This window comes from Podarcis raffonei, chromosome 15 (genome assembly GCF_027172205.1).
Source record: "Podarcis raffonei isolate rPodRaf1 chromosome 15, rPodRaf1.pri, whole genome shotgun sequence".
Classification (NCBI taxonomy): Eukaryota; Metazoa; Chordata; class Lepidosauria; order Squamata; family Lacertidae; genus Podarcis; species Podarcis raffonei.
In genome coordinates this window covers 5,133,197-5,149,867 of record NC_070616.1, presented here as the reverse complement: position 1 = coordinate 5,149,867, position 16,671 = coordinate 5,133,197, and the positions used below count along the sequence as shown (strand labels likewise).

General features: G+C 43.8%; 1 protein-coding gene across 6 annotated transcripts in view; it reads left to right on the top strand.

Annotated features, from left to right (window-relative positions):
* Positions 1-16,671, top strand: part of TBX4 (T-box transcription factor 4) — a 100,158-nt gene that overhangs the window by 45,426 nt on the left and 38,061 nt on the right. For all 6 annotated transcript variants that reach the window (XM_053367678.1, XM_053367680.1, XM_053367683.1 and 3 more), the window contains 2 exons: positions 8,551-8,709; positions 12,457-12,551. In XM_053367678.1, coding sequence (XP_053223653.1) covers positions 8,551-8,709; positions 12,457-12,551 — 254 coding nt within the window. The remainder of the gene's footprint in view (positions 1-8,550; positions 8,710-12,456; positions 12,552-16,671) is intronic.

Here is a 16,671-nt window from a genome sequence, read left to right as displayed (position 1 = left end):
TTGCCCTCATATGTTAATTCAAAGCTAGCCTATCTGAATGCCCTCTTGTATTTGCTGTTTATTCCCTAACACTACAGAAAAATATATATCATGCAGTCGAGGTGTATAATTTCTGAATTTATGTTCCTTAGCTTAGAAGACCTCTATGTCTGTGACCCAGTTTGCTGGCAACTGGGGTGTGGGAGATGCTTTTAAAAATATCCTTCAAAGCCAATGAATGATTTGGGTACCCTCTTGGGAAATCAGGGGTAAAGGGAATTTTAAAACTGTCATTTCTTTATAATGCAGGACAAAATTAGGAGAATATGTATAAAGTTGAAGGGCGATGTGAAAGGAGGACCTCTTTTGCATGTACATGGTGCTTTTGCATCTTGCAATGCAGGTCTCACAAGTCTGATGTCATTCCCAAAGTCAATTTGCCCGGAGATAACAATAGGACAAAATAACCCGAGCCATGGGCGGCGATACTACTTGAAACTCTCTTAAAAATGCTTGGCTCCAGTCGAGCTAAACTTAAATCCCGGTGACCATACAAAAATCAGAAGTAGGCATGCTCATCTGTTAGGAAAAATCCAGAAGTTACAGTCAAGTAGTATCTTATTTTGAGGACCAACTAAAATGCTGCAAAAAAACACAAAAACAAAACCTGGAACAAAACAAGCAAGCTTTTGAGCTATCCAGGACCCTTCTTCAACTGAACCATAAGACTTGCTTACTATTTTGTGGCATTCTTTTCAACACCCCAAATAACCACATTGCCTTTCTGTGGCTTTTGAATTTGTGGTAATTGTTATTTTCTGCATGATGTTAATAGGCTTATCCTGTGCACACTACTCAGTGGGACCCCCTAGTAAGTGTGTTTAGGATTGTCGTGGAAGTCTTTCTGAAACCAATAGAACAAGTTAAGAGTAACTAAAATCTGGTTGCTTCCTTCAGTGGGATTTAGTAATGATGACCAGCCTTAGCTGGCTGGAAACTCTTAAGCTGTCTCCAGATTTGGGAAGAGGCAGGGACAGGCATAGGCAAACTCGGCCCTCCAGATGTTTTGGGACTACAACTCCCATCGTCCCTAGCTAACAGGACCAGTGGTCAGGGATGATGGGAGTTGTAGTCCCAAAAACATCTAGAGGGCTGAGTTTGCCTATGCCTGGGCAGGGAGATCTGTAGAAAAACAATAGACTTGGTAAAATTTGGGAGGGTTATTTTTAATTTGTTAAGTCTGCTGTGCTGTTAATGGTAGTATGATCTAAAGGCATAACCAGGTAATCATGTGCGTCTCCATGGTTGTGGAAACCTTCGCCTTGCACTTGCTGTTAAAAGAGCAGGAGCAGGCCAAGCCATTTTTTCTGGTTAGTTGGCAAACCTAAGTGGAAGAGAGGTGAAAAACGGGGTCCATTTCTTTACGTTCCCAAGAACAGCCACTGGTATTCAGTTCATATGGGTCACCTCCTGAAGCTGTTAAAAATAAGTAATTCCCAGACTGAAAATAGATATTATTGTACAGCAGTTGCAATAATATAATCAACACAGTCCATGTATTTAAAGGGAGAGGGGAGAAAGGTGTTTCCAAGGAGATGTTAGAGGCTCAACAACACACACAAAAGGTCTTCTGCTTTCCTCAAACCAAAGAGCATCTCTCCCTACCATATAATACTGCCACTGATGTTTTTCACCAAAGTCTTGAAAAACAGCTCATGCTCAGCCAGCGTGCACTGATACAGAAAATGGAGGAAAAGTCCTGGAATTATAAAATTTTAAGGGGGAATCGGTATCGCTAATGGGTGGGTAATGATGCATCTATGTAACTCTTAACAGCTTTTCTTTAAAAACAACAACACCACATTTTATGCTATCTAAATTTGATTTTAGGGGAGGAAAAATGGCATTGTTTGTTAGAATTTTGGTCTCTTGAACTTCCAAAGTATTTGAATTGGGGGGGGGGATCTCAAGGGCCATTATGAAAGAAGTTGCAAGAACTTAGTAAAAGACACAAAGATAAAAAGCTATGTGTTGGCTCACTCTGGGGCCTACGGCTTATATCCATTAGGGAGTCTAGCCACTTCTGTTCCATGAGATTAGACTGAGCGAGTTCCCAACTGGCTTTGAACCAAAATGAATTTGGATACAATGTGAACCAAACTCTCTCTCTCTCTCTCTCTCTCTCTCTCTCTCTCTGTGTGTGTGTGTTGAGGATGCATGGGTAAATGATGTCATTTTCCTTGGAAGCCTATCCCAGTCTTTAATACCTCGGCCCCCATCCCACAAACCTTCACTTTCTCTTCCTTGGTGCTTTCCTAAGAGTCTCATAACGTTATTCTGTATTAGATGGAAGCCCCATTGATTTCAGTGGGACTTTACTCATGTATCGCTGTGTGAGAAGGTGACCCCCCCGCCCCCAAATATCTAGGGCAATATTCTTCCAACTATATTCCTTCTGGGATAAAACTGAGGTTCTTCAGCAGCTCAGCAAGGGCTCCTCAGTGAGAAGACCAGCCTTCCCAACATCTCTAGAGCAACAGTGAGGTCTGATAGCGTTGGTTGGAGTGGTGGGTGAAATTAGAATATGCCCCAAAATCCTTTGCAACAGTTGCGGGGTGGTGGGGGGATAGGAGCACAGGGACGTAGGAAGTTGCTGCAGACTGTCAGACCACTCTTCCAATCCAACTCAGAATTGCCTGCTCCAGGAATAAGGAACTTGTGGCTCCTCCCAGATGGATTGCAGCTCCCACGAGTCCCATTCAACACAGTTCATCGTCAGGGATGTTGGAAGCTGGAGTCTAGCAACATCTGGTAGGGCACAGTTTCTCCATCCCTAGTCTTTGCTGACTGATGGTGGCTTTCCTGGAGTTCAGACATGTGTCTTTTCCCAGACATGTGTCTTTTCCTACTGGAGATGCCCACCTGGCCTTTGTGGCATGCAGTAGTCAAGTAGACATGCAATCGGTTTGCCTTTCTTTCTTTCTTTCTTTCTTTCTTTCTTTCTTTCTCTCTACCTAGTGGGGGTATAGGGTGCTAAATAGACTCCTACTAGCTAGTGTGGTCCAAATAACCTAGGTGTTGGGATTTAGAGCAGGCAGACAAGGTTCCAAGGGCACAAAGGTGATGGGGTGGTGTAAGGGAAGGAAGAGTCTGTTTAGCAGCCAAACACTTTGCCAGGCCACCAGAAACAGATGCATGGGCCAAATGTGACCTGTGCACCATGGGTTCACCACCGCTGCTTTATCCCGCACAGAGGAGTTCTTCAGACCAGGGGAACCCAAGCAGGAAGCAGCAGCTATACAGTATAGGACCACCTCTTGGTTCTCGGCCTGATCAAGCTGCAGTATGTAGCTCTTATGTAGAGCATCTGCTTTGCATCCTGGATATCCTAGGTTCAATCCCTGGTACCCCCAGGTAGAGTTAGGAATATTTGTGTCTGAAATCTTGGAGAGCTGTGGCTGCTGATCAGTGTAGACAGTGTTCAATGACCAGTGGTCTGACTTGCATATAAGGCAGTTTCTAGTATGTTTATGTACCTGTATACCATGGGACGCGGGTGGTGCTGTGGGTTAAACCACAGAATCTAGGACTTGCTGATCAGAAGGTCGGCTGTTCGAATGCCTGCGACAGGGTGAGCTCCCGTTGCTCGGTCCCTGCTCCTGCCAACCTAGCAGTTTGAAAGCATGTCAAAGTGCAAGTAGATAAATAGGTACTGCTCTGGCGGGAAGGTAAACGCCATTTCCGTGCGCTGCTCTGGTTCGCCAGAAGCGGCTTAGTCATGCTGGCCACATGCCCTGGAAGCTGTACGCCGGCTCCCTTGGCTAGTAAAGCGAGATGAGCGCCGCAACCCCAGAGTCGGCCGCAACTAGACCTATTGGTCAGGGGTCCCTTTACCTTTACCTATACAATGTTAGCTGCTGGGAATCACAAGTTAGAGAGTGCTGCTGTCCAGCTTGTGGGTTTCCTATGAGGGCCGCTGTAAGAAGAAAATGCTGGGCTTGATGGGCCTTTGGCTCAGACCCTTCTGATGTTCTTGTGGCTGAACACATTTGCTCACTTACGATGTTTGGTCAGTCTCCTGTGCTGTTTGTTCCTGCCTCACTTTCAACACCATGTGGTTAGGATCATAGTCTAAAGCTGCATTCTTAAGTATACTTTAGCTATACTATGTTGGGGGTGAGTGAGCTGGTAGTTAGGAGAGGGCATTCATATGTGCAAGCCCATCCCTTCTTCATTTGTAGCAGCAAGCAACGAATCTCATGTGAAGGGCTGCAACTCAGTGACAGGCCTCGGGTTCAACCCCAGGCATCTCTAGGTAGGGCAAGACCCCTAGTCTGGAACGCTAGCGAGAGCTTCTGCCAGTCAGTGTAAACAATATGGAGCAAGATGGACCAATAGTCTATCTCAGTATAAGGCAGGTCTTTATGTTCCTGTGAATGAATGGCAATGGATCAAGACATTGAATTTTCGAATTTCAGAGTTGGAAGGAGGTATTGAAGACTATTTAGTCCAATCCCCTTGCTCTGTGCAGGAATCTTGCCGCTACAAAACTGGCCAGCCAGGCTCTACAAACAAAGCCGTCCTATGCCACTGGTCGGTCTGGCTTAGTATGGTCCCTACACTGACTGGCAGTGTCTCTCCTGGGTTCCTGATAGGGGACGTTGCCATCCCTACCCAAAGATGCTGAGGATTGAACCCAGGACCTTCTACACACAAGGCTTTGCCGCTGAGCTACATCTCTTCTCATATTCTGCTCACCCAGGGCCTGGAGCAGCTTAATTAATAAATGTATTATGCAACAACCCCCAAAATACCACATTAAAAACAATGCAGCAAGGAGCAACACTAAGGCAAGCAATCAGCTTTTGGTTTTGCTTGGGTTAGAACGAGGGATTGGGGAGAAATTCATTCGGTTCACTTTTTAATGCAAACGCTTCTCATTTGTGCTTCCTGAACCAATGCACATACCGAAATGCGGCTATACTTAGAAAGTTGCACCTCTCCCTATTTTTTGATGCAGTCCTCGAATCATTTTTTCCCCTTTACAGGAAAAGCACATGTTGGGGAAGACTGTGGACAAAACTATATATCAGTGAAAATAATGTATAAAAATGCATTACTGCCTTGGGAAATTGCTTGCAGAAAAATGTGCATTAGGAGAAATGCCTTTGCAAAATGCGTATCGATTTTCATGCAGAATTATTATTATTTTTAAAAAGGCACGCTGGCAATCTCATGTGGGATTGGGACAAACTGATTATAAGATTGGAAAAACGAGAAACCAAAATTGATGGATCCTAGCTAGAACTGGACCTTGGGAATTTGTGGTTTAAAAAGAGGTGCCAAACCTCAAGCCTTCCTGGATGGAGTTAAGATTAATTTATGCCAAATGGGATCCTCAAGCTGTCAGTGGTCATGTCTGGGAAACTCTTCCCTCTCATAGAGTCTGACCTGACTCGCAAGCAACCCACCATGCTTGGCAAAGGCCACCAGCCATGTATGGTTTAGAATAACAGAACCACAGAGTTGGTAGGGACCACAGAGGTCCTCTAGTCCTGCAATGCAGGAATCTTTACTAAAGCATCCATGACAGATTGTCATCCAACCTCTGCTTAAAGAGCTGCAATGAAGAGGAGGCCACTTCCTTCTGAGGGAGTCTATTCCACTGTCGAACAGCTCTTACTGTAAGAAAGTTTTTCCTGGTTTTCAGCCAGAACCTCCTTTCTTGTAACTTGAAGCCATTGGTTTGGGTCCTACCCTATGGAGCAGGAGAAAACAAGCTTGCTCCATTCTCCATGTGACAGCCCCTCTAAGTCTCCTCTTCAACAATCTAAACATATCAAATTCCCATAGCCGTTCCTCACAAGGCTTGGCTTCCAGACCCTTGATCATCTTGGTTGTCCTCTGCATACGTTCCAGCTTGTCAATATCCTTTTAAAATTATGGTGCCCAGAACTGGACACAGGACTCCACGTGGGGTCTGACCAAGGCAGAATATAGCGGGATTATTACTTCCCTTGATCTGGAAACTAATCTGTTGATGCAACCTGTAATAGCATTAGGGGTTTTTTTTGCTGCTGCATCACACTGTTGACTCATATTATGCTTGTGGTCTATTAAGACCCCAGCAACCTTTTCACATGGACAACTGGAAAGCAAGGTGTTCCTCATCTTATATTTGTATAGCTGGTTATTCCTGCATAAGTGTTGCATTTGTCCCTATTGAAATTCATTTTGTTAGTTTTAGCCCAGTTCTCCAGTCTGTTAAGGTCATCTTGAATCCTGATTCTGTCTTCCACAAAAATGGCCACCCCTCCCAGTTTGGCATCATTTGCAGATTTGATGAACATCCCAATAATAATAATAATAATAATAATAATAATAAATTTTATTTATACTCCACCCATCTGGCTGGGTTTCCTCAAAACCTTCATCCAAGTCCTTTGTAAAGATGTTGAAAAATAACGGGCCCAAGACAGAACCCTGTGGCACCCAGCTTGCCACCCTTTTTAGCATGATGAAGAACTGTTAGTGAGCACTCTTTGGGTTGGGTCAGTCAACCAGCTACAAATCCACCTAACAGTTACTTTGTCCAGCCCACATTTTACCAGCTTCTTCACAAGAATATAATGAGGGACGCTGTCAAAGGTCTTACTGAAATCAAGATATATTATGCCCACAGCATTCCCCTGATCCACCAAGCTTGTAACTCTATCCAAAAAAGAATTGAGATTCATCTGGCATGACTTGTGTTTGAGAAACCCGTGCCCACTAGGTATTTTGAGTCTGGGCTTGTATGAACAGGGGTGGATGAGTGGTGGTTGACAAGTACCTGGCTGGCTATAAAACATGTCTAGTTTGTGGAGGTACACTTTGCAGAGACCTGCCCTTATAACAGGTTGTGTGGTGGATGTGGCTGAACTGTGGCTTTTGAAGTGAAGGTGTTTGTTCACAAACTCTTTTCTTTATCAGTATCAGGGCTGTGTTCGCCTATTTACATTTAAGGCTTAAACTATAGACTTTGGGAATGGGAACCCCCCCCCCACGATTGCCATTCTTTGGGATTGAGTGCTGGTGTTACCACCTTCCCACTTTCCCTCTCTTTCTCCACTTCATTACCCCTCAGCCTGCGTTCCTTGTGGAGTAAAGTTGGGCACGATCTCAGAAATAGGGCCAGATTAATGATGATTCTTATTCATTCTATGGATTTGGGCTCCAGTTTCACTGCAGCCACGTCTATGGTTTTGTTCTGTGGAATTTTCCTTGCATAAAAAGGTCTGTCCAAAATGCTTCTCGACTCAGGATAGAGTGACGTTCCTGTAACACCGGAAAAGACCGCCATGTTTTTCATGTTGAGGAAAATGTGATGCTTGGCAAGACTAGCGTGGGAATAGAATATTCTTCATACTGCTGAAGAGTTTAGAGATGGGAGAAGATAAGAGAGGGCAGAAGGAAACGAACTCAGCGGCAGAACAAAGTTCAGTAATTTTGAACCAATTCACGTGTTATGGTTTCTATCAAATAGCCCACCAAGCTCTGCATTTCTTCGTTTGAGATCCTACACTCGCTTCATATGTGGATTCCTTGTTTTAAAACCAGGGTCAGATATATATATATATATATATATATATATATATATATATATATATAGATTTGTCTGTTTATTGTGGGCAGATCTTTCATAGGATAGAGAGTCAACTTTGACAGACGCAATAATCTGAAATAAGGCTTAATTATTGATGATACAGGAATAAAAAAAAACTTGGTCTCAGAAAAGTGGGTTTTGATGATTGCAATGTTCACCTCAAATAGGACACGAGAATTGTGACCCTGTGAGTTCTTATCTAGGTGAGATTTTTAATATATAAGGAAGGTCAGCTCCACTCTCCTTGCAGATGTTGGGAGCCCTGGGAAAATTACATTTCCCAGTATGTTGCTTGCATGTGGCTTGCAGCTGCAGCAACCCGGTGCCAGAAGGAGTGGGAAACTTTCCTTCCTCTGCTGCTGGTGGAGTTACAGCAACAAGGTGGGAGAATGTGGGCAGTTGAGACTCGATTGTGCTCTTGATGACATTCAGTGGATACAACAGGGTCTGATCTGGCTCAAAATTGGGCTTGGAATTAACTGAGCTGTTTATTTTTTACAGGGAAATTGTTCCGTTTTCTCCTCCTAATTATGAGCCTAAGTGGGGGAGGTGTTTCATTTAAGGTTCCACAGGGGTCTCTATTGTCTACAACAGAGATTCCCCATCCTGACTGTAGGGAAACACTTTTGGAGCTATATGGAACAACAACAACAATAATAATAAAATAATAATAATAATAATAATAATAATAATAATAATAATAATTATTATTATTTATACCTCGCCCATCTGACTGGGTTTCCCCAGCCACTCTGGGCGGCTTCCAACAGAATATTAAAATACAATACTCTATTAAAAATTAAACGCTTCCCTAAACAGGGCTGCCTTCAGATGTCTTCTAAAAGTCTGGAATATTCACTTGTGGAATTTGAGAGGAAATTACCCAACTGACTGAAAACCCCTTGTTTTCTTTTCTTTTCTTTTAGGAAATGCTCCAGGAGAAAAGTTTGTCTGAGCCGGAGGATGGATTTGCTGCGCCCCAGGCCCCTGGCCATTCTGAAACCACAACCGGTTCCCCTGTTCTGGGTGTAGCAGGAGTCAGCAGTACGCCTCTGAACAGCCCCCAGGGTCCAGATCCAGAGCAGGTATGCAGCATGTTTAAATGAGTCTGTTTAGGCATGGTGTAAAGAAAGTGGATAGAGAGAGGTTTCCCCCCTCCTCTCATAATACAGTGGTACCTTGGTTGTTGAACGGCTTGGCTCCCAAACAAACCGAACGCCGCAAACCTGGAAGTGTGTGTTCTGGTTTGTGAACGTTTTTTGGAAGCCGGATGTCCGATGCAGCTTCCATGGCTTCCAATTGAGTGCAGGAGGCTCCTGCAGCGAATCGGAAGTTGCGCCTTGGTTTTCGAACGGTTCCAGGAGTCGAATGGACTCCTGGAACAGATTAAGTTTGACAACCAAAATACCACTGTACTAGAATTCACACCCACACAATGATTTCTGACAGATTCAGGAGAGGCAAAAGGAGAGTCCTTCATACTGGGCGCAATTAAACTATGGAACTGCTCCCATAGGAGGAAATTATAGCCACCAACTTGTATGGCTTCAAAAGAGGATTAGACAAATTCACAGAGGATAAAGCTATCAGTGGCTACTAGCCAATGTGTCTATGTTCTCCTTCCGTGGTTGGGAGGCAATATGCCTCAGAATACCTGCTGCTGGAATACACAAGAAGGGAAAGAGTTCTGTGTCACCCTGGTCCTGTCTGCAGGCTTCCCATGGGCATTTGGCTGGGCACTGTGTGAAAAAAAGTGTTGGACTAGACGGGCCTTTGGCCTGATCCAGCAGGGCTCTTATGCTCCTAAAGCTCATGCTTGACACCCTTCCCTGATATAATAAGCTCCTGATTGTATTTGGTTTTGTCTGCTTAAAGCAGTTGTTCCGAAACACAAATGTAGTTATTAAAGTCTCCTGTGCACCAAAATCGCCTTCCCAATGGAGGAGGCTGCCCTGTAGTATCTCTGCATAACTTAATGCTCTGTGGCTGCTTCTGCTCAAAACGGTGTCTGTTTTGAGTGTGATTAGCTCATTGGGTCGTTCCAGTGCAGAGGCTCCAAAGAATGGTTCTCCTTCAGAGATGGTCACATGTTGGTTCTCTGCATGAGTGATGGCTTTGTGCTTGCTGTTTTCCTCCAGTGAGCCTCTGTTGGTGGCAGGCCATTTCACTGCAGCTCTGCATTGGGTGTGGATCGCTCCATCACTCCCAGAGATGTGGCAGAACGGTTGGTCCTCAGAGGAGGCTACCTGTTGCTTCTCTGCATGGGCTTAGATCTTTTGAATGAGAAGGCACACCCATGATAGAGACCTGTACAGAAACACTGGGTATTAAAATCCCCTCTATGGACGATTCTTAGGGGTCATAATATATTTATTTATTGTGTTTATATCCCACCTTTCCTCCAAGGAGCTGACTGTGCCATACACCATTATCCGCCATTCATTTTATCATCACAACAACCCTAATACGGTGGTACCTCTGTTTATGAACGCTTCTGGTTACAGACGCTTCAAGTTACGAGCTCCGCTAACCCGGAAGTAGCTGCTGTTGGTTGCGAACTTTGCCCCAGGATGCGAACGGAAATCGTGCGCCAGAGGCCACATAAGCGAAAGCACGCCTCAGGATAAGAACAGTTGCAGCCTAAGAATGGACCTCTGGAATGAATTAAGTTCGTAACCAGAGGTACCACTGTATTCAGGTTATAGTTTGAGATATATGGGGGCAAGGTCCATGGTCACCTAAGTGTGCTGCATGGCTGAGAGGGAATTTGAACACAGGTCCCCCTTCCCCCCTCCAGGTTTGACACACTTAACTCACTGTACTGGCTCCCAGGATTTACAAGAATGGAGTATTTTTAATTCACTTTTTGGGGGGGGGGGCAAACCCTGACTTAAAAACCTGTACCATCTTCCTTGTTTTTGTTTGGTTTTAACCATGTGGTTTGTTTGCTAACCTTGCTAGAAAAAAAACCAGTTCTGACCACACAGTAGTATTATATGCCAAATTATTTATTGTAATCACTTTTTTGGGGTTGTTGGTTTTGTTTTTTTCTTTAAAAAGAGAGTTATAGATCCTGCCATTTTTATGCAATAATTAAATGTAATTGTGTACCTTTCTGCCAAAAGGGGGAGAAAGATTGTAAATTTCCTTGCAAATCCACCCTGGCTCCTGATTGGCTAAATCTGTTTAGTAAGTGTGTTTTTATAAAGTGTTGACAACTTTCCTGTATCAGAATTATAACCAGTCGTATAATAATAAAGCTGAGAGGTGAAACTGAGAGGGAGCCTGCATTTGCTCCTGAAATTATATTTTAAAAAACCCAAACCAGTTGTGTTATAAATTCAACATGCATTTAAGTAATAACAATTATGCCTCAAGCCCTGAAGCTCAGTTTTAACTCTTGTTTGCTCTGATGATTGATAGCTAATTATTTGGGGAGGGAGGGGGAGGAAAAGCAAAGACAAATTACCAGCAGATTATGAAAAGTCAAAGAAAATTGATCTTAAAGTAAAATACAAGTCACCAGCCATTAAATGGAGGGAAAAGCAGATTTCAGTGAAGTCAACCAATGAGAGGCTTCTTTTGGTCTTTGGTCAATCTAGTCAGCTGATTAGATCTGGTTAGTGAGCTATAGACTCTATAGGTGGCCTCAGGTTGAGCCTCTATCTTCACAACCTCAAGCTTTCCTACCTACCTGAAAAGGTAACTAAGCCTCACTTAATGTAGTTGGACTTTTCAGTAAACATGTGCAAACTGTACAGGCACTTGCTTTTAATTCCAAGAGATATTCTTAAGGGTGTGAATTTTTAGAAAGGACCACAGACACCTCTTTTACCCCAGGCCAGACTATTTTGTCCATCTAACTCAGTTTTGTCTGCCCTGATTGGAAGAAGCTCTCCAGGGTCTCTGATTCAGAAGTCTGTTCCATCAGCTGCTACCTGATGCTTAAAGTAAATAAATAACTATAAATGAAAACAGGGGGTGATAAGAACCGAACCAGGGAACTTCTGTATGCAGTGCTTAAAATGGCAATGACGGCAGGCGAAATTATAGACATAGGGGTAAGCAGGGAAGCTTGTAGAAACAGCGGACTGGGATCGGGTGCTGTGGGATCTTCTCATTGCCACGGGCTTGCAGTGGTTGAAAAAGTCTGATGGTCACATCTTGATGTGACACAAGGACATTTGCTGTGTACTTATGACGATGACTGTGGGGCCATGTGTGCAAACCTATCCTCCAGCCTCTGTCTTCACACCAGAGCGCTTCTCATGTTGAGTTGATGCACTTAACCGCACCGCCCCCCGCTGCCACTTCAAACTGTCCCATGAGCAGAAAGGTCAGGGGTGGAGTGGGTGGGACTGCATGGGTCGAGCTGGGGTTGGCATGCACAGCCCCACCCCCTCTACCTCAGGGGTGGGGAACCTCTGGTTTGTGGGTATAATTAGGTCCTCCTAGGCTTCCCCATTTGGCCATTTCAGCGAAGCCACACCCACCAACCTTACATATAGGAACCAGGTGTGGGGCGGTTTAAGACCTGGCTCAGCCTAAAGAGCTTTGCAGGCATCACTGATCAGCTGATGTGTGGCTCCTGCACAGGGCTTTGCTAGACTCAAGGAACAGCTGAGCCTGCATGATTTGGGAGTAATTCCAGAGCAGTCAGCCGGGTAGCCTGGCCTTTAGTTCACAACAAAATCCAATTTTGTTTCTTCTCTTTACTGCTTGGTCTGGCCTAACCGACTTTCCTCAGTAGCTGTGTTTTGTTTGACTTTCCTCAGTTTACGTTTTTGTGGCATTCTCACTTCTTCTCTTTTTGTTTGACTGACTTGTTGAAGACCATTGAGAACATCAAGGTGTACCTGCATGAGAAAGAACTATGGAAGAAATTTCACGAAGCTGGCACAGAAATGATCATTACTAAAGCTGGAAGGTAGGTTTCTAAAATCCTGTCATTTTTAAATGTTGCTTTTAAATGTGTGTGTGTCCTGTGTCTGTCTGTCTGTGTTCTATTTAGCTGAGCTCTGGATCCTTGCGCCAATGACCTCTTTGAAATTCTCCACTATAATTGCGGATAGAGGATTCTATTCAATGTTAGTCCTGCTCAGAGTAGATCAATTGAAATGAGTGAACCTGACCTAACTTGGGTCCATTAATCTCAATGGGTTGATTGAGTATGACTAACACTGGAGAAAGCCCAGACAACTTGTGGGGGAGAGGCAGGGGTGTGGTGGTCTGGGGCTACGGTGGGTTGAAAATCCATTGCTATTTCTGCAGGAGAACATCAACCCTATTCACGAGATTCATTTCCATTTGAGACATGGGACGTATAAGTGAACATTGGCAATTTTCACTCCTGTTTCCATTTTCATCAGGATTCTCCCAATATCTGTACAACCAAGGGCAATATATCAACCTGGTACCAAATAGATTACCATCCTAATTCTTGCCCCTGGTGGTTATCCATATTCAGTATGGACACTCCTTGTTTGATTTTACTTGTTCAAATAACACCAAGGAGTGTCCATGGTGGATATGGATAATCAGGGCTTCTCCAACTTGTTTGGTGAACTGATGACGTGGAAAAGAGAAGCGATCGCGGTTGATTTTTAAAGATTGGGGGTGTGATACAAGGGAGGACTTGCGTCCCAGCAGCTACAATCGGCTTTGGAAACGTTATTCTTTCCCTCCCCTTTGAATGCATTAGAACGAGGCCAGCCCTATAAATTACCAGCAATTTATTGCTAGCGTCTACGTACTAGGTTCATTACTCCCTTGTAGGCTTGATCTGCGGGGGGATGTTGAAAAAGCAGAGCAACCTCCACGCTGCAAATGGGCACGTCGTTGTTGCCAAGAGCCTGTGATTTATAAAGTGGAAACATCTTTAAAATGCACTCGCTATCTTTTCAACGTTGGACTGTTTTTGTTACAGAAGGTGGGGCGGGGAAACTCAGAGCGATTATTTCATATTATAAGGGGAATCATCAAAAGATTAAACAAAAAGAAGTTTATGTTAACCAAGTTCCCTGAACTTTGCATAAAATGGGTTGACTCTTTCATGGATAAAATATGGTGTGTAGAAATATACAAGGCTTTGAACATCGCAGTGCATAAATCTGTGTGTTTTTCCAGTTCCAGAGTTTTATTATGACTTTATTTTGGCATGCAGAATATCTTCTTCTTTTTAAAAAAGAGTTAATTGGAAATTATGCATTAGATGCAAACTCCAAAAAGCAGAATTTGCTGGCAATTTCTCTTGTGCTGATCTTATCAAAGTTAAACAATGAACTTGTATTTAAAACACCTTTCTGAGTGGTTTTGCCCTTCTTTCCCTGAGACATCTGTTGGCAAAATCAGGCTGCTGGTCTAGATCAGTGTCATCGGACGTGGCAAAGCTATTAAGGGCCCTGAATCCCAGAGGGGGCCCGAAATCAATATTCGTCCACATTGCTTAAAAGAATTGGGTCCAGTAGATGCAATTTGAGTTGCATGACTCAAATCATTAATTTATGGTGGTATCTATTTCAACAATCCTTATGTTTGAGAGTCAGTGGCGCAGGTGTTGCAAAGGCAGAGCACCGCAGCAAGTTGACTGTTCTGCTGAAGAGCGTTTAAATTATTTCTACATATTGTCTCCAGAAAATGACATTGAAAAGAAGCTCTCTGTTAAAGAACCTGGAAGTGAATAAGGTAATAGGGGTTATCCAGACCTCATTGCTGGTTACCAATGGCCCCCCACAACATTTCAAGCTTCAGGGCTTCAAAAACATAGGTCCGCCACAGTTCCTGTTAGGGAAAGGACTGCAGCCTGGCTGTTGAGAATCTGCTTTGTGCAGTTACTGTGTTGCTGCTCCTCCTCTTAAAAAACAGGAGATGGCATGGAATGAATTTTAGGAGCTTTTGCATGCAAAGTAGGTGCTGTACCGCTAAGTAGTGAGCCCATCCCCGAATTTGCTGGGTCGCAGATTATTCTGCTTGGAGCGGTGAGGCTCACAATTGCAGGAGCAAGACTTTTGCAAGTCAGGAATGGCATGCAAAAATAAATCAAAATGCTGTGTGTGATGGAGGCTGTTCTCTGGTGCAGTGTTTCTGTTCCACACACCCTGCTCTGTTGGTGGGCTGAAGTTGGTGGGACAACTTACCCTCGATGGCTGGGTCCTCTTTGAACAGCATCCTTTAAGGCTTATTGATTTTAAGAGACCATCCCTTGGCCCCTAGGAGAACACTGGTTCTGTCTTTTATGGGAGCAATTAAAGCGGTTATGAAACAGAGCAGGGTCGTTAACTGCGATCCCACTTCTGTGATATTTATAGGGCCCTTTTCAAGATTTACATTTGAATAAAATGGGAATCTAATTTTAGCTCTGTTATGGGTTTTTATTTTGGGGTGGGGTGGGGGACAGAATTTTGCCAATTTTGAGGTGTGGGTGGTACACTGGGAGAATCTAAAACCAGCCTGTAAAGCGACCAAACTCTGTTCCCCTCCTATGGTAATGGAAATGAAATCTTTGTTTAAATCTCTCGTGCAACGGTATGGGGTTAACTGTCCTTCCTGTGAGATGTGTGAGAGAATGTTCTAAATATTAAAAAAAGAATTAGATGAGTTGTTATAAAAACATGTACCCAAATATAAAAACTCCCCCTTTTCCACATAACCTCCATGGCACTGCCACCAGATAAATCTCTTCGATCTGTCTGCAAGGCCACAGGTTCAGGGTTTTCTGTGTTTGGTGAAAAGTGGATTTGGGGCTGAAAAATGAACTAGCAAGGAGAACTCCCGCTGAACTTGCCTTGTTTGTTATTCTGGAGTAAGGATCTGGCCCAGGCTAATCCAGCACTTCAAAGAGGACGGCCCTCACTTTGTATATAGAATGTCATGGCAGAGAGTGGCGTGGTTGATAAGAGAAATTGGGGATGGGACGGTTTTGATGCCCTGGGAAAACGGGACCTTAGTGGGAAATGCTTTGATCTTTTCTAAAGTATTTTCTGTAGGGTCATCTGCCTCTTTTTCTTCTTCCAAAAGGCCTCTGCTGACTCTTTGTCTCATGCACGAAAGGCTTAGTATAATCTGTACTTTTAAAGGGAGTGGGGATAAAAAAGCGAGGAGGCAACCTAAATTTTCCACCAAGCAAAGCTTGCAGAATGCAAATTATAGCAATTTTTAGACATCATTGCTGAGGCTTTGCTTCTTCTGCAAGGTGGGGGAATGGGATTGCAGGACAAAGAGACACTGAAAGCCTTGCCTCACTAGATTGCATCAGATTTTGTCCGTTCTGTTTCAAGCCCAGCTGTAAGGACTAGAAACTTGATGGTTTGTTTGTTTGTTTGAATGATTGATTCAATGCAAATGGGAGAATGTTGAATTCTGCCCTCAGTACCGATGTTCCGCAATTATAGAATTACAGGTAACAGCTTAAGAAGTTCACACATATCTGGTGAATATAGGACTTTGGTCTTGGTGTAATAAGGTGAAATGGCTCTGTCTCTTCCTCTGTCTACCCCCCTCCAATAAAATTTTCAAAAAGTCGTGTTGCCAACAAAATGCTAGATTTTGAATCCATATCCTCTCCAGTTATTTGATGGATGAAAATAAACAGTGACACACTCAAAACTTCAATTTTTCCACTTCTGCAATCTGAAGCAGCAGCTTTTTGTTTCTTTAAGTTTGTAGGCTCCCCCCTACAACATGGGAGTGCACATCTTCATTGCATTTCTTTGTTTTTAAAGCATTGGGAAAGTTCTTCATTCAGCCACGTCCCCCCTCCCAAAAAACATGTTGCAATGAGAATTATTTAGCTACGATTCCTGCTTTGCAGGGGGTTGGTTTGGTGACCAATAGGGTCTCTTCCAACTCTACAATTCTACGACTCCACCATTGGTGCTAGATCTAAAGAACAGTAGTAAATGGCGGAGTGAATTGGGCCAGTGTTACACTTGGTTTTCCAACATGGATGTCGCTGCTGGTAACCGAGGAGGGGAAAGGCAGAAGGGGAGTCGGCTCAGTTCAGGCACACGGTTGAGTGTCAGATTGCGTCTACTGCACCTGAACTATGC